We start from the raw sequence: 24,304 nt of genomic DNA, 5'->3' as shown, positions 1-24,304 counted from the left end.
GCACCCATTAAAGCGGCAGACGACGAGCAGCCAATGGTAGTTCAGGGGCGGAGTCCGTGCGCCTGCACACGGCTGAAGCGCCTCCCTCTGATTGGCCGTGTCGGTGCGGGCTGGGATGTTCTGTTCTAACAGAACCAGCGGGTCAGGCGGCTCCGCTCGGCCGCCGATCACGGCGTTTCGGCGGGTTGTGCGGCTCTCGCCACGTTTTATATCCACAGCAGCAGCGACGGGCCCCCTCGCCGCGCGCGTCCTGCGCGTGACGCTTAAGTGAAGCGCGAGCGATCGAGATGATATCGTAGCCGGGCGCGCTGGAAGACTTTAACTCCTCTTTCGAGCATCAAAACAGCCGCCATGGCTGGAATCTGTAGCAGCTCCACATCTGGGATGGGTGACATCATCCAGCTCAACGTCGGCGGAACGAGGTGAGCAACGCGGCCGGCAGAAACTCGGACCCGACGGGCGAAGGGCGCGAGTTAGCTACCGTGCTAACGGTCAGTACGCGAGCGCCGCCGTTGCCTCGGCCAGGAGGGTCTTTAGGTCTTTAGGCTCGTCTGGAGTTACTAAACGCGCTTAAGTGTCTTGTTTGGAGCCGCTGAGCTGCAGGAAAGTCCATAAAACCATAAAAACCACAGCTGGTTGTCCCCCCTCAGTCCTGCGGCGCACCGGCTTGTTTACGGTCCGCAGGCTGAGAGGGGAGCGGTGGGCTCGGCTTCAGACGCAGGGAAGAGCAGGAAACACGGTGGTCAGAGACCCTTGAGGCGATACCGGGTGGACAACAGTGACCAAAACAAGCTTTCAGCTTCCATCAGGCCCACTTTTGTGGGGTGGGAAGGAATTGGACTGAGTAGGATTAGCTGGAGTGAGTTATTAATGGGTATTAATAATAATAATCACAATAATTCAGGCGTTTATAGTGGCTTTCACACACATAAGGGCACTTAACAACTTTACATACTCTCATTGGCCAACAGAAACAAACCAGAAAGTTTTGAGGTGGATCAGTTTCAGAAAGATCACGGAGAAGAGTTCCGTAGTTTTGGGGTCGTAGCACTAAAAGATCCGCCCGCGTTAGTGAAGCGTTTAAAGGCAGGGACCACCGGGATGCCCACATCCGAGGATCTCAGAGTACGAGTGGGGAGAAGGAGGTCTGATATGCTAGAGCCTTCTACACTGTAGCCAGGGGTTCAGTCCACCTCCAGGTCAAACACCCTACACTGTACCAATAAGAGTCCTCAACGAAGGTCCAGAACATCATAACGTCTGACCTGCATCCTGACTCAGTGCTGTTTACTGTTTACTGAAGTAGCCGAGTAGGAATATCAGCATCTTATACAGTCGACAGCTGAACATCAGATCAAATAAAGTCCAGTTCGGTCAGATTTCAACAACATTTACTGAACATCAGATCAAATAAAGTCCAGTTCGGTCAGATTTCACCAACATTTACTGAACATCAGATCAAATAAAGTCCAGTTCGGTCAGATTTCACCAACATTTACTGAACATCAGATCAAATAAAGTCCAGTTCGGTCAGATTTCACCAACATTTACTGAACATCAGATCAAATAAAGTCCAGTTGGGTCAGATTTCACCAACATTTACTGAACATCAGATCAAATAAATTCCAGTTCGGTCAGATTTCAACACCATTTACTGAACATCAGATCAAATAAAGTCCAGTTCGGTCAGATTTCACCAACATTTACTGAACATCAGATCAAATAAAGTCCAGTTGGGTCAGATTTCACCAACATTTACTGAACATCAGATCAAATAAAGTCCAGTTGGGTCAGATTTCACCAACATTTACTGAACATCAGATCAAATAAAGTCCAGTTTGGTCAGATTTCACCAACATTTACTGAACATCAGATCAAATAAAGTCCAGTTCGGTCAGATTTCACCAACATTTACTGAACATCAGATCAAATAAAGTCCAGTTCGGTCAGTTTTCTCTTTTCAGATCACGTCATGTGGAATAACTTCCCTCTGACTCACTTTCTTCTCTGACTGCTGTTTCTCTCCTCGTCCCTCCCCTGTGTGGCGTCACTCACTCCAGTCTCAGAGCTCATCGTAATGCACTGATCTGATTGGCTGAGTAGCGTCACGTGATATTTACAGCGCATGTTATTGGTCTGTGAGTCACTAAACCAGTACTGTATTGACTAGAAATGATACACTGATTAAAACAGGACCACCCTGTCGAAATTAAATAATTCTCCACAGTTTATCGGTTATAGGTCCAGGTCCACAAAATTCATATCGTTCGATATCGATACGTATCGCAAGAAATGTCAGATCATTATTTCTTTCAGGTTTGAAGGCTGGTTTTTGCTTCTGGGTGATTAGTTGCTGTTTTAAACCACCCTTTATGGTCAGAACATGACAAACACTCACCAACCAGTGGAACATCTCACAGATCTGTCATGGGACAGTGGGAGAGCGTCTGGTGAGCTGTTTTTATCAGCTGGAAAAGCACGGCCGCAGTTTTTGTAATAGTCATAATTTAAGAAGGAAAAGATTCTTTTTAGCCGTATGGTGACGTGACGAAACGGTCAACAACAGCAACTATCACTCGCTGTCCAAAGTCCAAAGGAGTGGAGCCGGACCTGATCCAACTCTGCCTGTGTCTTCTTTTCGTTGGTCTAAAATCATCGCATTTCTATTGGTCTTTAATATTTGTCGCTTACGTTTTCCACCTATTTCATTGGTTTACCCTGCCACGTTTTTATCTGTGGGGAAACCCACAGGTGTTGCTGGTGTTTTCTCAACGTATCTCTGCCTTGAACTTGAGTTTCAAAACTTGAAAAGCTTTTTTCACATTCTGGTACAAAGTCCGCTCTTTAGGCCCACATCTGAAGTGCACTCATGATAGACGAGTTCTCGTTGAAAACGCTGAACGTTTTTAAACACTATGTTTTACTTGAATCTGATGGGGCGGGGCGGAGTCGTCGGATCAACCTCAGACCAATTAAAACCCGACGTGGAAGGAGTTGGATCAGAACCAGCCGTACCCCAGCCGGACTTTTGGTTCTGCAGCGACGACAATCTCAACAATGGTGCTAAACGGTTTAGTTTCTCAACAGCGTCAACTTTGTATGAACCGCGAAAATTAGCTGGCTCGATACATCAGTGATGGATCACACCGCCTCACTGCCATCACTCCTACCACAGCCATGTCGGAGCACATCGCTGTATTCAAACACCAGCTAGCAGACATCTGGATTTCTCTATTCTGTGGTAGTAGTTTGAGGGGTGAACCACAATGTATCAACACCAGACAAACAGCCTCCTTTTAGGTACGTTTGATCTACAGCATCATCAATTCACCATGTTGTGCGAGTGATGGAGCGCTGCTTCAAGTTAGCCAGCTGCTAAAAACAGCTAGCCCGGAAAGATGGCCCTCTCATAGTACCGCCAGCATAGCAGTGTAAGTTGAGACCGCAATAACAGGTTGTTTGACCACGAGGCCACATATATATGACAAAAAGTGGAGGGCCCAGCACTGATCCCTGTGGCACACCTTGCAGAAACCATTCACCTGCTGTACCTTTTTCTTTTCTTACGCTGCAGGGAATCATAAACGGGTTGCAGTCAAGTATAATTAGCTAATTAAGGTTTTCCAAACCGTTGAACGTGCTGCGTTTTACTTGGGAATTTAGCAACAATGAGATGAAAAAGAGAACATGAAGGACAGATGACAGGAATTTGTCTCAGATGTTAAAAACAAGTCAAATTTGTTGTCCAGTTTATTGTTCTGTATCACAAAGAAATCCAGACAAATATACAAAGCAATATTATGACTTCAGACAACGCATGAGCGGTTTTGACTACGACCAGGCACTGTAATAACAATATTATTGCAAAATACATACGTTTTAATACAATCGGGAATAAACATGAAGAAATGCAACAGAATCGTGTGCCTGTTTTCAAAATGTAGACTCTAACCAACCCAGACGAAACAACACTGTGCAGGTCAGCAAGTTGATTCAGAACGTATAAGAAATGGTGGCTGTGGTAACATACGTGTGAAAAGAGAGTCAAAAGGTTTGGTGAAATTAATCTCATATGTTCTTTTTTCAGATTTAGCACATCCAGACAGACTCTCATGTGGATTCCAGACTCTTTCTTCTCAAGGTAAAAATGACCAGCCTACGAAAAGATAAGAGTTTACATGCGCTGAGAAATCCGATTACTGAGCTAAAATCCAGCCTCTTTATCAGATTCCTAAATCAGATAACGGTGTTTACCTGACCATTTGAACAATCGGATAACTGCAGAAATCTGATAATGATCGGATTATTGAGTGCATGCATACGCTCTGTGTTTTTTCCTCACACAAGCAGATTGTCTTATATCCAGTTCTTTTTAGAAAAATCTCCTAAAAAAGAAAAACTTGTACTTAATGTCAGTTTTTACTGGAAATTAAATAAATGATAGGTGGTCTCTGACTTTTGCACAGTACTGCATGTAGAAATCTTTGGATTCAAAATTTGAGATTAGTTCACAGAATCAAAGAATTTGCCAAATGTTTAGAATGTTGTTCCAACAAGAGGGAAAACTACAGTTGTTGTGGATAAAACACAGATGCAAGTGTCTTATTAACGTCTTCTCTGTCCTCTAGTTTGCTCAGTGGGAGAATATCAACACTACGGGATGAAACTGGAGCTGTAAGTAGCACCATGACCCCGGCACATTCTCTCTGTTCTACATGGACTGTATTTGACTCATATAGTGATCAGCGTATTAAAAATAGTGATTACGTCATTCAGATCGTGCAACCGACCTGAAAACGTCAAATACTTTTTTTTTGTACCACAGATATTTATTGACAGGGACCCGACAGCATTCGTGCCTATTTTAAACTTCCTTCGGACGAAGGAATTAGATCTAAGGTGAGTCATGACGTACTGATTATGATGTCAACATATATGTCATATATTAGAGGAAATACTTGGTATGATTTTTCATTAACTTCCAACTCTCTTACAGGGGCGTTAATATCAGCATTTTGCGGCATGAAGCTGAGTTTTATGGAATTACACCTATAGGTATGATCTACTTGGCCATTTAAGTTTAATTTAAGGCCATTTCCAAAAAAGTTGGGACGCTGTGAAAAATGTAAATAAAAAACAAAATGCAAAGATGTGCAAATCACTTAAACCCTATATTTCATTGAAAATGCTTTTTAAAAAAAAAACATCGAATGCTGAAACTGAGAAATTTGATTGTTATTTTTTTTAAATATTTGCCCGTTTTGAATGTGATACCAGCAACATGTTCCAAAAAAGTTGGGACAGGGGAAACAAAATCCTGGTAAAGTTGTGTAATGCTAAAAAACACCTGGTTGACTGGTAAAGGGTCAAGAACATGGTTATGAAGAGCATCTCAGAGAGGCGGAGTCTTTCAGAAGTAAAGAGGAGGAGGGGTCATCACTCTGTGAAAGACGGGACCATCAAATAGAGCAACAACTCAAGAAGAACTGGGTGTCATCTGCATAGCAGTGGAAATGCATGTTGAAAGAGCAAAAAATATTGCCAAGGGGCAGAAGGTAAATGATGAAAAGTAGGGGCCCCAGGACAGAGCCCTGGGGTACACCAGAAGAAACAGGGGAAGACTGAGACCTGAAAGATTTGAGTTGAATGAATTATTATTATTATGCGTCCCAACTTTTTTTAAAAAATGAGGTTGTAGTATACATTACAAGTTCATTTATTTTGAATATTACAGTGGGTTCATTAATTTTCTTTCCCCCCCTTTTTTTACACCTTTTGTCTGCTGTTAGTTCGACGTTTGCTGTTATGTGAGGAGCTTGAACGATCGTCATGTGGAAGTGTGCTTTTTCATGGCTACCTCCCACCTCCAGGTACTATGTGCTCGCTAATCGGACAAGTATTGACCACAAGGCTGGCATGACTGCTTTATTCATCTTACTTGATTACTGGATTTAAAAATAATAATTGTTTAAAACTTGATAAACCTGCAGTAACTGATAGCCAGTTTGTTTGGTAATGCACATTGTAAGTTCTCTTTGAGGTTTTGGGGATTTAGAGCCTCTCGCGAAAACTTCCAGGAAATCCCACCAAATGTTTCAGAGGTTTTATTTATTTATTTATTTATTTATTAGTAGTATTTCAGGTTTTGGGTTATTCTACAGAAACGTCCATTTTTGTCTCCCTAGTGTATACTGCACTTAAACATGTTAGGGTTACAATTTATTTATATTTTAAAATAAAACAATGTTATTTTAACAGTTACACCTTCTTGAGCCTCAATTTAGCAATATTGGTTCATAAATCAATCATATTGAATTCTAAGCAGCACCGAAGAGCTCGTCCCCACAGTCGTGTGAAGGCTGAGTCCGTATTTTGAAGAAGAAAAAAAAAAAGTTTTTTCTGAAATTTTTACTACAATAACCTCTACATGACTATGGAGTATATTCTTTAAATGACAAATAAAACAAAAGCCAAATGAATATTATAAAATATATAATAAAAGTCCCCAGGAGTCGTGTCACTGGTGTTACTGCGTCTCTTATTTTGGCATAAAAGTCACGCCGATGACGTCACTCGACCTCCTTTGACCTGTTCTCTGAGGATCTATGGAGAAAAGCTCATGGTGAGTCCACTGCGTCTCTCAGTTCTCAGAGATCTTCTCATTCAGCTCCTGATCTCATATGAAGCTTCTAGCTGACGTCACTGGTGTGACTGACTTTATTCTGAGGTCACTGTGAAAAAACAGAAACACAAATGGATTAAATTCCATATTTTAGTGGACGTTCCCTGATGGACAGCGTGTGGTTTGATGTTCTGTAGCATTTACCTTTATTATGTGTAACACAGATGAAACGGTAACACCAGTGACTCCTATGGAGAGGAGGAAAAGTGGACGTTTCTCTAGAATGACCCTTTACAGGGCGACTCGAGCAGCACAGTCAGTGTTTTTCAGTAATGCTACTTACTCTACAAAAATCTTACACAGTGCTGAAAATATTTCGTTTTGTTTGGTTTAATCCATTTTTGTTGTTTTTATTGATTTGATCTGCAAAACTATTAGACAGATCACCCTATTGCTGACATATGTGACGGCCTTAAATGGCTGTTATGTTGTACTTGATTGTAACAGCATGCAGTAAAGCCAGCACACACTTCTTTTCACTGACCGTACTGGTCAGGCTTCAGAGCTTTACTTGGCTTGTTTTTCTTCCAGCTATTCCGGCCCGCAAAGCTGCTGGTGGGCAGGCTGCAGCTGCTGCCGGCCAGGAGGAGCGCCCAGGCCCCAGTGGAGCGGAGGGGGGCTTCCCACGCTCCTGCCCACAGTCAGCCCTGCCTGGGCCTTCTGGAGGAGAGGAGTCAACAAGACTTGGTGAGTAACGAGGTTATTGTTTAATCCTACATGGATCAGATGCTGGTTTAAGAAATGTCTGGAAAAACAAGCAAATATAAGAAAACAATCGAGAAGGGTCTGGCTGCAGACACGCTCCCTCAGCCTGACGTGCACCGCCAGCCTGTTGATGACGTCGCTGCTGCTCTGCCACGTCAGTGTTTGGTCGGTTTTATGAGAACAGAGAACCACGTACTGCTGGGCAACAAGAGCTACACTGAATGCATATTAACGTCGTCTGTACTGATAATAAGGTAAATAAATATGAAGCTTTCAGAATTAAACCTTCCACGATGATCAGACATGAGTGTCGGGTTTATAGCAGAGAAAACAAACAGGCTGCTGAAACTCACGAAGGCCGTGATGAAGACGATCAGAGCCGGTTATCAAAAGCTGTAATATTGATTAAAATAGAGTTCCTTAACGAGTCGAGGAGGTTGTGACGGCGCACAGTCAACGTAGTACCGATTACTTTTCTGTCTCGTCAACGTCACGACCTCCTAGAAAGATGAGAGACCGCGTTGTCGCCACTTTCTGAGGAGTTACATTTCAACGTTGTGACGATGCAGAGAGCACCAAGCAGACGACGCTGTGGCACCGAAACGGTCACAACGTCACTGTGTTTGCAGGTCCGTTAGGAATAAAACCTGATGGTTTTGCTTCCTAATGGGAATTGGCTTGATGAAACATTAGAAAACTTTCAAATGTATGTGGAATTAGTCCCAAAACACCTGATTAAACGATCAGAATCCTTTACACTGTGATATCAACCCATCAGCAACTACTGGACACCACCAGGAACCAACAAGCACTTTTAATGGGTTCTGTGATTTTTTTTAAAACAGGGAGGGACGTTAAATGGAAATCTCCAGCCGTGTTATGAACGAAAAATGGATAAAGTGATGTCGTTAAGCAGAAGCAGCCAAATGTTACTGTGCCATTGAGCCGCTTTTGCCATTGTGGCAGAGAGTGTGTGCACGTGATGTCACTGGGGCTCATCAAACAGAAATGGCCGCGTTTACCTGCAGCATAATAAAAGTCAGACGGAATAGAATACGTCCATGTATACACCTCAATCGAAGCAGTCTAGTCCGATTGAGGCCATTTGGAATACAGTTTCTATCTGATTTGAAAGAGGTGTGTAATCCTGTGAGTAATCCGTTAAATAGAAGAAGAATATCCGTGCAAACGCCTGTATCTGACTACATTCCCTATCAAAAGGTACCGCACACTGCTGCTCATCTCACTCTGACTGGACTCCCATGATGCTTGCTGTCACGGTAACATTTATCCCAAGTTCCCTAGTGATGCGCGTCATTTTGGATCGGATAACTTGTGGTGAGCATGTAAACGAAGATTTTCCATCATATTGTTGAATACAGTGAGAATAAACACCTCAGTCTGAATCTGTAATCGGAATGTATTCAATCAGACTGGCAAAAATCTTTGCATGTAAACACAGACAGTGTGTCATCTAGAAAAGGCTTTCTTTGGTCTCTTGTTCAGCCGTCTTGCCATTTTTTTATTTTTTTTTTTATATCTCTCTGTTTGGAGTCTCTGAAAAACCTCAGTTTGGAGGGTCACGTAGCCCCAACACTTCACCCCTCTATCTCAACAAGAATCGGGACACCCTACTCCTAGATGTGAACATGCAGAACAGAGGGCTAAGGGCTCAGTGGTAGGGGCGAGGGGTGAAATGGGACTGGGCCCAAGAATAGGACGTATATTATCTCCTCCAGTAGGAACCCCAGAATAATTAGGCTACTCTCCGTTAGTAAATCCTACATACTCCAGGACCATGCCTGATCAGGCTCTATGCAGACTGTAAGATGACCAGAGGAACAAGCATAACATTCAGGACATTGTCCAGCAGTATGAAGGGAGCCGGTCTAGCTGAGTCCACTGTCTTTATCTTCAGCACAAAGAGGGAGGGGGAGGAAGCACCATAGAAACAGAGCAGGCCACTGGCTGAGCAGCAGTGGGCTGGGAAAGCCGTCTTAAAAGGCCTTTTATGTCCCCTGTGCGCAGCCAAGTCATGTGAGAGGAATGACGAGAGAGGCCGATTTTGTCGGCCTTCACAAAAGCACAGCTGGCTTGCGTCAGCACATAAAAACTAATGAGACAAAACTGCTTGATTCCGAGTAACTGGACTTTTCTGTTCTTGCATTCCAACCCCAGCATGATGTTCCTAAACCTGTTAAAACATTCGTTTCGTTCCTTTCACACTGGCTGTACGCAGAGCTTACGTAATGAATTAGTTGAGCTGGAAATCTTTTAGATGAAATCTGTAAGTTGCTTCAAAATATAGTTAGTTATCTAGAGGTTGTTATCATAGCAAACCGGCAACTGTTTAATGCACTAGTGTAGTGCTGTATATACAGGTACATGGCATATGGCCATCTCTGAGGAGGTTGGTTCACCATATATCCACTTACAAATGGCCAGATGTGTTTGTGTCTGATTTTGTCACTGACCACAGAGAGCAGAGCTTCACCTAAGAATATTTAGATATAGATTGATTGATTATATTGATTGATTCAGCTTTGTCATTGCTCAGTACAAGTACAAGGCAACCAAACGCAGCAAATAGACAATAGCAAATGTGCAATAACAGGCATAAATATGATGAATCTATGAAATATATAACTATATGAACAACATGTACACAATTATAAGTTTATCATCTTATCAGCTCCACTTACTGTATAGCTGCTCTCTGTAGTTCTACAGTTACAGACTGTAGTCCATCTGTTTCTCTGATACTCTGTTACCCTGTTCTTCAGTGGTCAGGACCCCCATGGACCCTCACAGAGCAGGTACTGTTTGGTACAGCTCTGAGCAGGTACAGCTCTGCAGTAACACTGATGTGGTAGTGGTGTGTTGTGCTGGTACGAGTGGATCAGACACGGCAGTACTGTGCAAAATGAATTGTTGCTCTATTTGATGGTGCAGTCTTTCACAGAGTGGTGAGCCCCTCCTCATCTTTATTTCGGGAAGACTCCGCCTCCCTGAGATGCTCTTTTTTATACCCAGTGATGTTACTGACAGCGTTACACAACTTTACCAGCCTTTTTCCCCCTCCCAGCTTTTTTGGAACGTGTTGCTGGGAACCAATTGACAATCAAATTTCTCAGTTTCAACATTTGATACGTTATTTTTGTACTATTTTCAAATAAATATGGGGTTTAAATGATTTGCACCTCATTGCATTTTATTTTCATTTACAGTTTGCACAGCATGTAGTTTTGATTTTATTCCCAGCAAAATATCATTCGTTTCCAGCTTAAATTCGCATTGCCCAAACGGTTTGGACCCCTGTGTAAGAGTGCACTTCAATACAGCAAGAAGCTGTTGAATGTGAAAGTCTTATGGGATAGTAAAGGGGCATAATTACATGCAGGTGTAAAATAATTCATAACTGTGTTTATCTTGCTTTCAAAGGTTATATGACATCTATTTTGTCTGTTCATCTGGATTTCAGCAGGATCACCAGTGGATCCCAGGAAGGTGTTAATAGTCGCTGGCCATCATAACTGGATTGTTGCTGCCTACGCTCATTTCGTCATTTGTTACAGGTAAAAATGTTTCAAGCTATTATGAAGTGCATTGATGAGTGAAACCAGAACACCTGGACTCACCTTCTCAATGTGCCTCCGACTGCTGCGTAGGATAAAGGAATCCTCAGGATGGCAGCAGGTGTTCTCCAGTCCTTACCTGGACTGGGCCATTGAGCGTGTGGCCCTTAATGCGAAAGTGGTAGGTGGTCCCCATGGAGACAAAGATAAGATGGTGGCGGTGTCGTCAGAAAGCAGGATCATTCTGTGGAGTATACAGGATGGTGGAAGTGGGAATGAGATAGGTGAGAGAAAGGGGGGCTTAAACAAAATAAAATAAATAAATAAAACCCTTAGCTACACCTGATGTGACCGGATGAATGTCCCTCTCTCTCTCTGTAAAGGTGTGTTCAGTCTCGGAGTGCCTGTCGACTCTCTGTTCTTCATTGGGAGTCAGTTGGTCGCCACCAGTCATACCGGGAAGGTTGGGGTGTGGAATGCAGTCACTCAGCACTGGCAAGTAAGAGCATTCAGTTAAAAACTCATGCCACAAGATTTGAGTTTTAAAAAAAGCTGTTTTTGATCAATCGATCAATTATCCAATCATCCACATAATCCAAAATTGCTAGCTGTCGCCACTGGCGAGTTCATTAATTTTATTACCTGCAAATTAATCATTTTGATCGCTGTCTGGAGCCCTGATGGGATTATTTTGTCCACTCATATGTCTGTAAAAATGTAAGCAAAGAGACAAATGCATTTAAGCAATGCATAATCACATTAAATGCATTAATCACAATTATTTTAATTAATTGCAATTTATTTAAAATATTTGGCCACCTGATTTTCTTGTATGCCACTTTTTAACGAAGCAAGGTGTGGAGATGAGGTAGACTCATTCTTTTTGTGCAGGTGCAGGACGTTGTGCCCATTACAAGCTGTGACACTGCAGGGTCCTTTCTTCTCCTGGGTTGCAACAATGGCTCTATTTACTACATTGGTAAGCCAGTGACCTCAACCACGGTCAAATCTAGCTGTATGTTAGCTGAGCTAAAATATATCACAGGTACTGTTTGGGTGGTGGGTCATTCTCAGCACTGCAGCAACACTGATGTGGTGGTGGTGGTGTTAGTGTGTGCTGCGCTGGTATGAGTGGATCAGACACAGCAGTGCTGCTGGAGCTTTTAACACCTCAGTGTCGCTGCTGGACTGAGAATAGTCCACCAACCAAAAATATCCAGCCAGCAGCGTCCTGTGACCACTGATGAAGGACTAGAGGATGACCAACACAAACTGTGCAGCAGCAGATGAGCTGTCGTCTCTGACTTTACATCTACAAGGTGGACCGACAAGGTAGGAGTGTCTAATAGAGTGGACAGTGAGTGGACACAGTGTTTAAAAACTCCAGCAGCACTGCTGTGTCTGATCCACTCGCACCAGCACGTCCACCACCACGTCAGTGTTACTGCAGTGCTGAGAATGACCCACCACCCAAACAGTACCTGTTCTGTGAGGGTCCATGGGGGTCCTGACCACTGAAGAACAGGGTAACAGAGTATCAGAGAAACAGATGGACTACAGTCTGTAACTGTAGAACTACAGAGTGCAGCTATACGGTCAGTGGAGCTGATAAAGTGGACAGTGAGTGTAGAAACGAGGAGGCGGTCATAAAGTTACGCCCGATCAGTGTATTAATATCCATTATCAAGAATGTCATTAATATGCAGATCTAATATGACTGTAAATCTGTAATGAATTTCTAGAATGAATATTACACACATACAGGAGACGATTCTTAAAAGACCTTAAATGCATTCTCACCCTTTTCAGACATGCAGAAGTTCCCACTGAGGATGAAGGACAACGATCTCCTGGTGACCGAGCTCTACCATGACCCCTCAAATGATGCCATCACAGCACTCAGTGTCTACTTAACACCCAAAACCAGTAGGTGACCTGTAGCAAACTGAACATGATTACATTAAACTGCTCTAAGCCCTTTTACGTTGCAGCTTGACACCATCTAATGTTTTTGACTGCACCGTATCGCTGTGTTTAGGGTTAGTACCCGTTAACTGTCTGGAATCTTGATCTAACATCACTGAATATTATGCCTAGGTGCTGAACTGCTTGTGTTTGCAGGTGTGAGTGGAAACTGGATAGAGATCGCTTATGGCACCAGTTCAGGGGCAGTGCGGGTAATAGTGCAACACCCAGAGACAGTAGGGTCTGGGCCACAACTCTTCCAGACCTTCACGGTCCACCGCAGCCCTGTCACTAAAATCATGCTGTCTGAGAAGCACCTGGTGTCAGGTAACACTGCTCTTACTAGAAAGCGGATATGAGAGAAGGATGGTAAAATTTATTCAGTAATAACTTTTACACTGTAGACTGAAATACTACAACCTAGACACCAGAAGGTATTTTAAGACTTTTTATTCATTATTCAGTATTTTGGGAAAATGAAGAAATTATATAATGATAAATAATATACTGTGACTATGTACAGTAATTCGAATACTAGGTGTTGGGGGGTTAATTTTATATTTAATTCTCGATGTTATATAGAGTTCTTCATCACTATGAAATCATCTACAGCTGGATTTTTGGATATTCTGGGTGTGTGTAAAAAAATCTTTTTTACAGCACCCTATAAACGAGTTGAAATCTATATAGCTGTAGTGTAGTATAACGTATATATTGTATTTATAGTATTATGTGTATATATACATGCATGTCATTCATAGATATTTATTATTGTGTATTTATTGTTCGTACAGTTATATATTTCATAGATACGTAATTCTTATGCCTGTTTTTTTCATATTTGCACTATCCATTTGGCACAATTGCTACTATTTGCACTTCTGGTAGATCCTAACCACATTTCACTGCCTTGTACTGAGCAACGACAATAAACTTCTAGTAGCATCATATTAGAACCATTTTATACATGTAATTCCAATGTGATTCCCGGACAGTGCAAAAAAGAGGTGAGGAAGAGGGTGCAGGCAGGATGGAGTGGGTGGAGACGGGTGTCAGGGCTGATGTGTGACAGAAGGATAGCAGCAAGAGTGAAAGGGAAGGTCTACAAGACAGCAGTGCGTCCTGCTATGATGTTTGGTTTGGAGACTGTGGCTCTGTCTAAAAGACAGGAGGCTGAGCTGGAGGTGGCGGAGATGAAGATGCTGAGATTTTCGTTGGGAGTGACGAGGATGGACAAGATTAGAAATGAGCAGATCAGAGGGACAGTGAAGGTGGAGCAGTTTGGAGATAAAGCCAGAGAGGCCAGGTTGAGATGGTTTGGACATGTGTTGAGGAGGAATAGTGGATATATTGGGCAAAGAATGTTGGAGATGGAGCTGCCGGGTAGAAGGAGAAGAGGTAGACCTCAGAGAAGGTTTATGGATGTAGTGAAGGTGGACATGGAGATGGTTGGTGTGAAAGTAGAGGAGGCAGTGGATAGGGCAAGATGGAGGCAGATGATCCGCTGTGGAGACCCCTAAAGGGAGCAGCCGAAAGAAGAAGAATTCCAATGTGATTCCCAACTTCTAAGCTGTGGCTCCAGGCTTTTGAATGCTCGTGTACACAGAGGGTGCAAAGGTAGTGAGGTGAATTGTGTTAATGCAGTTGCACTTTTCAGAAATCATTGGAAAACACGGATATGTGTCTTTCCCTTCAACTAAAACTAGTCTGTGCATTAATTATAGAAAAAAGAGGATATTATCATTTTGTGTTACAGTGTGTGCCGACAATAACCACGTGCGAACGTGGACAGTTACGCGCTTCAGAGGCATGATCTCCACCCAGCCGGGATCAACGCCGCTGGCTTCCTTTAAGATCATCTCCCTGGAAGAGACGGAGAGTCACAGCAGCTACTCCTCTGGCAACGACATAGGTGAGAGTGATAGTCATCATATAAACTACTGGGCTCATATGAAGGTCTGTAAAGACTGAAACTCTCTGCTTGCACCCGTTTTCTTGGAGCTCCCTATAAAGGAAATTTTCCTGCTTGAACGATGTGAACGGCCACATTCATTTGCATCAAGTAAAAATCTGCTAAATGTTTTTTTTCACACACCAAGGCAGGTGGCAATGCGAAGATGCAAGTGAATACGTACCATTAGTATTCATACACAGGGAGATTCACTCGAAAGAGGCCCCGAATATTCTGTAATAACTCTCGCTAAGACGGAGCAATCTGAGCTAAACAATGTGCAATGAGCTCCTCAGTATATGGAGCTTTGAACAAGTGGGGACGGCCCCACGTTGGAGCGATGAGGTTCTGCATCATAGGCCCCGTTTTCAAGACTCCACTGTGAGCACAGATGTGTGCCTGGGCAGTTCGTGAATCAGCTGGATGATCGTGAGTTAATGGAAGGTCACTTCCAGCAAGATGGAGCAACATGTCCTTCTTTCGGCAAAAGGGAAATTTCAAAGAGCCTTTGGTCACCACGGTCGCTGGATCTGACACCACCAGACCTCCTCCGTTGGGGTTTGCTCAAAGGATAGGTGTGTCCGGAGCAAGCCTGGCACTGTGGAAGATTTGAAGGAAAACATCCAGCGTGAAATTGCTGCTGTCCCCCCAATATGCTTGCCGATAGTTCAGGAACATGGAGCACCGCATTGAAATGTGTCTGGCAGAAAACTACCAGCATCGCATGCCATGCAATGGATTACACACACGTCAAGATATGTAATGAAAAAAAAAGTATGTAGTGTATTTTTTTAATTCAGATTGCTTTATCCTGACAGGAGTTACAACAGAATATTCAGGGCCTCTTTCGAGTGAATCTCCCTGTACAAACGGTTGACAAATATACACAATGTGATGCATGTATTATTTCATGTAGGTCCTTTTGGGGAGAGAGATGACCAACAAGTGTTTATTCAGAAAGTTATCCCCATAACCAACAAACTCTTTGTCCGTCTCTCTTCTACTGGAAAGAGGTATGTATGGAAAAACGGCCCATGACGACACAGATCATGTAATATAGTGTTAATCTGACTTTGTAATTATGATGTAAAATTTTGCTGTAATAATAAATTTTGACTCTGGTACAGCTAAAGATTATGTACAGGGGAAGATGCAAGTGAACTACGGTATACCAGCCACAATTAATTTCTTATATCACAGCTCTGCAAACCGCCCACAGAACGTCTCTTTATGCCCCCTAGTGGCTGAATCACCACCAACACGCTTTAACTTGGTACTGTGGGAAACCACTGTTCCCCATGGTACTAAACAAAGTTTCATGTAGTATATGCTGTCGTTTTTCAGTTTTTAACATAATTTGAAAATGCCTGTCGTCCTTTACATTGTCTGTAAATTTCATGATGATTGGACCAAAAGAAACGGCCCAAAATGACTAGGAAAAAATCTGGTTCCATTGACATGCATTAAAAGTGAAGTAGGTTTTTTTCCATCTCCTGTAAAGTCACCATTTTGGAGATACGAGGTTTTCTTCTGACAGCAGCGACATGGGTCAGTGCCATGCTGTGCATTTTTTGTGTCTATTATTCCTATTAAATAATTAAACAAATATGTAACTTATCACATTATGATACAATACCTCTATATGTGAAAACATTAAGTTATCAAAAATAAAAGTTTATGCATTTATGCCTCCCCAAGGCTAAAATTTCAGGTGACCAGCCAACTCTATATGCAGATGAAATAAACTATTACAAACTGTAAATCAGCCAAATAAAATTATAAATAAAAAGTAGTTCAGCTGGATTTTATGTCTGAAACCTTAAAATTCCACAGTCACGTGTGAAGGCTGAGGCCATAATTTAAAGAAAAAATTTTTTTCTGTAATTTTAACTGCAATACTCTACACATGACTATGGAATATATATATATATAAACAAAAGCCAAATAAATATTATAAAATATATAATGAAAGTTCCCCAGGAGTCGTGTCACTGGTGTTACTGCGTCTCTTATTCTGAAATAAAAGTCACGCCGATGACGTCACTCGACCTCCTTTGACCAGTTTTCTGAGGATCTATGGAGAAAAGCTCATGGTGAGTCCACTGCGTCTCTCAGTTCTCAGAGATCTTCTCATTCAGCTCCTGATCTCATACGAAGCTTCTAGCTGACGTCACTGGTGCGACCGACTTTATTCTGAGGTCACTGTGAAAAAACAGAAACACAATTGGATTAAATTCTATATTTTAGTGGACGTTCCCTGATGGACAGCGTGTGGTTTGATGTTCTGTAAAATGCGTTGATCATTAAAAACGTCTCTGGTGTTTCCTTTATTATGAGGAACACCAATGACGGTCAGTAACACCAGTGACTCCTATGGAGAGACAGGAAAGTGGACGTTTCTGTAGAATGATCCATATATATATATATATATATATATAAAATAATGGGGTCAAGGTTTATAGAGTTGTCCAAGGACAGACATGTTTCAGTTGTGCCAAGTTGCGTATGGTTGCGCCACCTGGCGTAGAAATGTATTTAAACCATTATCACAGCTATGAAACAAATAAACACGTTGCAGAGACAAAAATCCGAGTCATATTATTTTAGAAAGAATAGTTTATTATACCAGTTATATCACTCTTAAAGCCTTATTTGTCATTGACCCATATACATGCACTCACTTATTTCAGGCTTATGTGTAGTAGCTGTAAATATAGTGTAGTTTTACAGAATGTCCAGAGTTTTGAAAGCTTTTCTAAGCAGCTAAAAGTATTCTGTCGTATACCAAGTATACTTCACTTTTGTTGGAACCAGTTGAACTAATCCTGGTCCCGGAAGGCCAGAGTTCAGCCCGGCATATTGGTTTTCCTGCTTAAACACGACAGACTGATCTAATCGTGAAGTTTAATTTGTATGTTTGAGCAAGAAAATCACCAAACCGTGCTGGAATCTGCCTGGAAGTGCCGAGTTAAGTGATACTTTATTAATCCCACAAACGGAGAAATTCCGCCTCCGCGTTTAACCCATCCGTGAAGTGAAACGCCACATACACACTAGTGAATAGACACACACACTAGGGGGCAGTGAGCCCACTTGCCCGGTGTCTTGCTCAGGGACACCTCAGTCATGTGCTGTCGGCAACCTTCCAGCCACAGGGCCGGTTCCCTAACCTCCAGCCCACGACTGCCCCCTAACATGTTATTACTTGAATTGCAGGATCTGCGAGGTGCAGTCAGTTGACGGCACCACCATCACGTGTTTTACGGTGCGCGAGTGTGAAGGCTCCAGCCGCATGGGCTCCCGCCCGCGCCGCTACCTCTTCACCGGCCATGCCAATGGCAGCATCCAGATGTGGGACCTAACCACAGCCATGGATACGGTCAACAAGAGTGATGACAAAACCAAGCGGGACGCTGCTGGTGGGATATAAATAACAGTCCCGTTACTATATAGGGAATGTTCTTGTGTAAGGTAATTGCTATATCACCTGTGGTATTGTTTTTCTGAAGAAGTGGGAGGGCCCACAGAAGAGGAACTTCTGAAGTTGCTGGACCAATGTGACCTGAGCACATCGCGCTGCGCCACGCCCAACATCAGCCCGGCCCCCTCAGTGCTGCAGCACAGCCGTCTTCGAGAGTCCTGCTCCAGGTGAGGACCTGCTCTCGCTTCTGTCAGCGTGCTCCCGCTTTAATGACTTTAATAACCGCTTTAAAGGGGAACGTCATCGATTTAGTAAAATCATTTAAGGGTTTAGATGAAAACAGTGTAATTCCGAGTGGTTCGGTGTGAAATGCACCTTTCTAGCGAGTCAAAATTGTTCAGGAACCAGATTAATAAAATCATTTAAAACAAGTAAAAAACATCTAGAAATAAGTTACATAACTTATAATCTTGGAATAAGTTTAAAACACCCTCTACATGAGAAATGTCAGATAAATCAAATGTGACACTAAACCATTCCTGTAAATATGGCGCTTCAATCGCTGGAGTACTGAAATCACTGACCAGTGAAGTGCTGGCTCTTCAACACTACCGGTTAAAGGGGATCTCCACCCATTTTATAAAATTACTTAGTCATTCAGTGGTTTAGATGTGAATGAAATCATTCAGAGTGGTTCGGTGTGGAATGCGCCTTTCTAGAGAAATTTACAAAGTAAAAATTGTTCACCATTGTAGTGGTAGGAACCAGACGTCCGTATGTCTACACTACAAATATCACAGTTTTATCTGCTGTTCTAAACGACCAGTAAACTTGGGTTTGTTTTCATATGTCACACTAATAACGGTAAAAACTGAAAAAATAGGTTTTATTTGGGTACTATTTTTTCCTTACAACGCCCTGCATGTACCCCTCTGCCCTGAATACTCGTTTAAATGATTTTATTAAGTAGGAATATCTCGCTATATTGGCAGATAATTTTGCTGTTTTTGAAAAAAATGTGCCTGAAATAAGTAAAATTATCTTCCAGTATAGTGAGATCAATTCACTTGCTAAAATGATTAAAATCAAGTAAAAATGTCTAGAAAATAAGTGATGTAATTTTAGAATATTCTCAAAATGTAAAATATTATATTGGCTCAATTTAAGATAATTTCACTTGACAAATTTAGTGGATGCGAAGGGGGGTTGGGATTTTGATGGGGTGGTCCTGTTTTAATCGCCGTAACTTTTCTAATCATTACAGTAGCTTTAGTGGCCAGAGACTCACAGACCAATCACATACGCTGCATTAATCACGTGACGCTACTCAGCCAATCAGATCTGTGCATTACGATGAGCTCTGAGACTCGAGTGAGTGACGCCACACAGGGGAGGGACGAGGAGAGAAACAGCAGTCAGAGAAGAAAGTGAGTCAGAGGGAAGTTATTCCACATGACGTGATCTAAAAAGAGGAAACTGACAGTAAATGTTGTTGAAATCTGACCGAACTGGACTTTATTTGATCTGATGTTCAGTAAATGTTGTTGAAATCTGACCGAACTGGACTTTATTTGATCTGATGGTCAGTAAATGTTGGTGAAATCTGACCGAACTGGACTTTATTTGATCTGATGGTCAGTACATGTTGGTGAAATCTGACCGAACTGGACTTTATTTGATCTGATGGTCAGTAAATGTTGGTGAAATCGGACCGAACTGGACTTTATTTGATCTGATGGTCAGTAAATGTTGGTGAAATCGGACCGAACTGGACTTTATTTGATCTGATGGTCAGTAAATGTTGGTGAAATCGGACCGAACTGGACTTTATTTGATCTGATGGTCAGTAAATGTTGGTGAAATCGGACCCAACTGGACTTTATTTGATCTGATGGTCAGTAAATGTTGTTGAAATCTGACCGAACTGGACTTTATTTGAGCTGATGTTCAGTAAATGTTGTTATAATCGGACCGATCTGGACTTTATTTGATCTGATGTTCAGTAAATGTTGGTGAAATCTGACCCAACTGGACTTTATTTGATCTGATGTTCAGTAAATGTTGGTGAAATCTGACCCAACTGGACTTTATTTGATCTGATGTTCAGTAAATGTTGGTGAAATCTGACCCAACTGGACTTTATTTGATCTGATGTTCAGTAAATGTTGGTGAAATCTGACCCAACTGGACTTTATTTGATCTGATGTTCTGTAAATGTTGGTGAAATCTGACCCAACTGGACTTTATTTGATCTGATGTTCAGTAAATGTTGGTGAAATCTGACCCAACTGGACTTTATTTGATCTGATGTTCTGTAAATGTTGGTGAAATCTGACCCAACTGGACTTTATTTGATCTGATGTTCTGTAAATGTTGGTGAAATCTGACCCAACTGGACTTTATTTGATCTGATGTTCTGTAAATGTTGGTGAAATCTGACCCAACTGGACTTTATTTGATCTGATGTTCTGTAAATGTTGGTGAAATCTGACCCAACTGGACTTTATTTGATCTGATGTTCTGTAAATGTTGGTGAAATCTGACCCAACTGGACTTTATTTGATCTGATGTTCAGTAAATGTTGGTGAAATCTGACCAAACTGGACTTTATTTGATCTGATGTTCAGTAAATGTTGGTGAAATCTGACCCAACTGGACTTTATTTGGTCTGATGTTTAGTAAATGTTGGTGAAATCTTACCGAACTGGACTTTATTTGGTCTGATGTTCAGTAAATGTTGGTGAAATCTGACCGAACTGGACTTTATTTGGTCTGATGTTCAGTAAATGTTGGTGAAATCTGACCGAACTGGACTTTATTTGGTCTGATGTTCAGTAAATGTTGGTGAAATCTGACCGAACTGGACTTTATTTGGTCTGATGTTCAGTAAATGGTGTTGAAATCTGACCGAACTGGACTTTATTTGATCTGATGTTCAGTAAATGTTGGTGAAATCTGATCGAACTGGACTTTATTTGATCTGATGTTCAGTAAATGTTGGTGAAATCTGACCCAACTGGACTTTATTTGATCTGATGTTCAGTAAATGTTGGTGAAATCTGACCCAACTGGACTTTATTTGATCTGATGTTCAGTAAATGTTGTTGAAATCTGACCCAACTGGACTTTATTTGATCTGATGTTCAGTAAATGTTGGTGAAATCTGACCCAACTGGACTTTATTTGATCTGATGTTCAGTAAATGTTGGTGAAATCTGACCCAACTGGACTTTATTTGATCTGATGTTCAGTAAATGTTGGTGAAATCTGACCCAACTGGACTTTATTTGATCTGATGTTCAGTAAATGTTGGTGAAATCTGACCCAACTGGACTTTATTTGATCTGATGTTCTGTAAATGTTGGTGAAATCTGACCCAACTGGACTTTATTTGATCTGATGTTCAGTAAATGTTGGTGAAATCTGACCCAACTGGACTTTATTTGATCTGATGTTCTGTAAATGTTGGTGAAATCTGACCCAACTGGACTTTATTTGATCTGATGTTCAGTAAATGTCGGTGAAATCTGACCCAACTGGACTTTATTTGATCTGATGTTCAGTAAATGTTGGTGAAATCTGACCAAACTGGACTTTATTTGATCTGATGTTCAGTAAATGTTGGTGAAATCTGACCCAACTGGACTTTATTTGATCTGATGTTTAGTAAATGTTGGTGAAATCTGACCGAACTGGACTTTATTTGGTCTGATGTTCAGTAAATGTTGGTGAAATCTGACCGAACTGGACTTTATTTGGTCTGATGTTCAGTAAATGTTGGTGAAATCTGACCGAACTGGACTTTATTTGATCTGATGTTCAGTAAATGGTGTTGAAATCTGACCGAACTGGACTTTATTTGATCTGATGTTCAGTAAATGTTGGTGAAATCTGATCGAACTGGACTTTATTTGATCTGATGTTCAGTAAATGTTGGTGAAATCTGACCCAACTGGACTTTATTTGATCTGATGTTCAGTAAATGTTGGTGAAATCTGACCCAACTGGACTTTATTTGATCTGATGTTCAGTAAATGTTGGTGAAATCTGACCCAACTGGACTTTATTTGATCTGATGTTCAGTAAATGTTGGTGAAATCTGACCCAACTGGACTTTATTTGATCTGATGTTCAGTAAATGTTGGTGAAATCTGACCCAACTGGACTTTATTTGATCTGATGTTCAGTAAATGGTGTTGAAATCTGACCGAACTGGACTTTATTTGATCTGATGTTCAGTAAATGTTGGTGAAATCTGACCCAACTGGACTTTGATCTGATGTTCAGCTGTCGACCGTATAAGATGTTGATATTCCTACTCGGCTACTTCAGTAAACAGTACATGGCACTGAGTCGTGATGCAGGTTAGACGATATGATGTTCTGGACCTTCGATTGAGGAGCTTTTCTCTAACTGGACCTTATTAATGACCCCCGCTCCAGAGATATTTTAAAAATATTGCACATGGGAAATTGTGCTGAGTTCCAGTTTATGTTCTGTAAACTCTATAGACCCTCTATAGAAAGAAACCCTTCTATACACTGATACATTGGTCTTTGAACTTGTGGTGTCAAAATTTAATACATTTTAAATAATTGCACGTTCCACATATGGGATGCAAAGCACAGTTCCTCTAGTGAGGATTAAAACACAACTAAAATAAACATTTTTTTTACTCTAGTAATGGATAAAAAATAAAAAACAAGAAACAAGATTGAATGAAGAATGAAATCCTCAACACAGAATCCCTGGAATAATCCAAACTGGACAGTAAACCAGTGAAACATCCTCTAACATTTGTTTTCTCCTCAGTCTCCAGCTGCAGACCCAAGATCCCATTCCAGAGACAGCCACGTACGGCGCCCTACGGCCATACAGAGAGAGCCCCCTGCTGGCCCGTGCCCGCCGCACCGAGAGCTTCAACAGCTATCGTGACTTTCACAGCCTGAACCTGGCCAAAGTCCTGATGGAGCACAATGGGCAGTGTGGTGCGGAGGACGAGGCACGGCAGCTTGTGAGTGACAGCAATGGTGAAGATGGGGACAAGAAGAGTTTGGCTACAGAGCAGTGGAACTTTAGGGCCTCGGAGAGTCCAGCAGCAGCCTCCAGCCGTCAGGCCCCGGACAGCCCGGGAGACTCTCGCCGCAGGACCCACTCGTCCGACGAGGGAGACTGCCGGCCCGAGGGCAGGAGAAGGGGGACGTTCGAGGGGAATTTCCTGAGCCGGAAGAAGGCACCTCCGGTCCCTCTGCTGAGCTCTGTACCTACGGGGGCTGACACAGGAGGCAGTGACTCCTCCAGCACTGCCTCACCCTCTCCAACTAAAGCATCCACTTCCCCACGCCACCGCAAAGGCCCAGACATGACGAGCGAGTGATGCCTCATACACTAAATTGTACAGCAGTGGTTCTCAGCTTCTCCTGCCCTGCGTATTTTAGCCTTTTCCGCCCTCCTCATCTCAGCAAGGGCTCGTTAATGAGACAGTAAGTTGGATAAGGTGAGTTAAAGCGATTCTCAGCGTATTTGAGTCACGAGGCCCCCAAAATTGTAGGACTGGGTTTTGCAAACGCCTCAACTCCCCTTAAAATACACTACAGAAACCTTCTACACATCCAGTGAAACACACTACAGCAGCTTTCCTCTCATACGAGACCAGGGCTGTCAAAAATTCACAATTTGAATATTCATCAGATTCAATGAAAATAAGCAGAAAAGGTTCATTTGAATGTTTAAAACCTGCTGTGGCTCATAATGTGTTAGCAAATAGACAGAAGAATATCTTTGCAAACTAGGCCTGGTGATATCTAATAGTAATAAGTAAATTATTTTATATTTAAAAGTTCATAAATATCAATTATATAGCACCACTCCCCTCAGCACCCCCCCACAAATAGCTAATCAGCCAATCACACGGCCGCAGCTCACTGCATTTAGGCCTGTAGAGGTGGTCAAGACGTCTTGCTGAAGTGCAGACCGAGCATCAGAACGGGGAAGAAAGGGGATTT

The 24,304-nt window shown here is 42.1% G+C and overlaps 1 protein-coding gene across 2 annotated transcripts; it reads left to right on the top strand.

Moving 5' to 3' along the window:
• Positions 1-82: 82 nt before the first annotated feature.
• On the top strand, positions 83-24,304 carry kctd3 (potassium channel tetramerization domain containing 3). Of its 2 annotated transcripts, none has more exons than XM_017725091.2 (18): positions 83-422; positions 4,088-4,141; positions 4,629-4,674; positions 4,826-4,899; positions 4,997-5,055; positions 5,790-5,870; positions 7,214-7,369; positions 10,872-10,962; positions 11,056-11,246; positions 11,346-11,461; positions 11,854-11,941; positions 12,772-12,888; positions 13,084-13,254; positions 14,684-14,839; positions 15,795-15,891; positions 18,095-18,297; positions 18,388-18,526; positions 23,112-24,304. In XM_017725091.2, exons 1-18 carry the CDS (start codon positions 352-354, stop codon positions 23,674-23,676), a joined length of 2,475 nt encoding a protein of 824 aa, XP_017580580.1. In that variant the 5' UTR covers positions 83-351; the 3' UTR covers positions 23,677-24,304. The 2 variants fall into 2 exon arrangements, with proteins under 2 accessions (XP_017580580.1, XP_017580579.1); XM_017725090.2 differs by having other exon boundaries at positions 10,869-10,962.

Source organism: Pygocentrus nattereri, chromosome 10 (genome assembly GCF_015220715.1).
Source record: "Pygocentrus nattereri isolate fPygNat1 chromosome 10, fPygNat1.pri, whole genome shotgun sequence".
NCBI lineage: Eukaryota > Metazoa > Chordata > Actinopteri > Characiformes > Serrasalmidae > Pygocentrus > Pygocentrus nattereri.
Note: the sequence above shows the minus strand (reverse complement) of the source record. Positions and strands in the feature narration are given on the sequence as shown.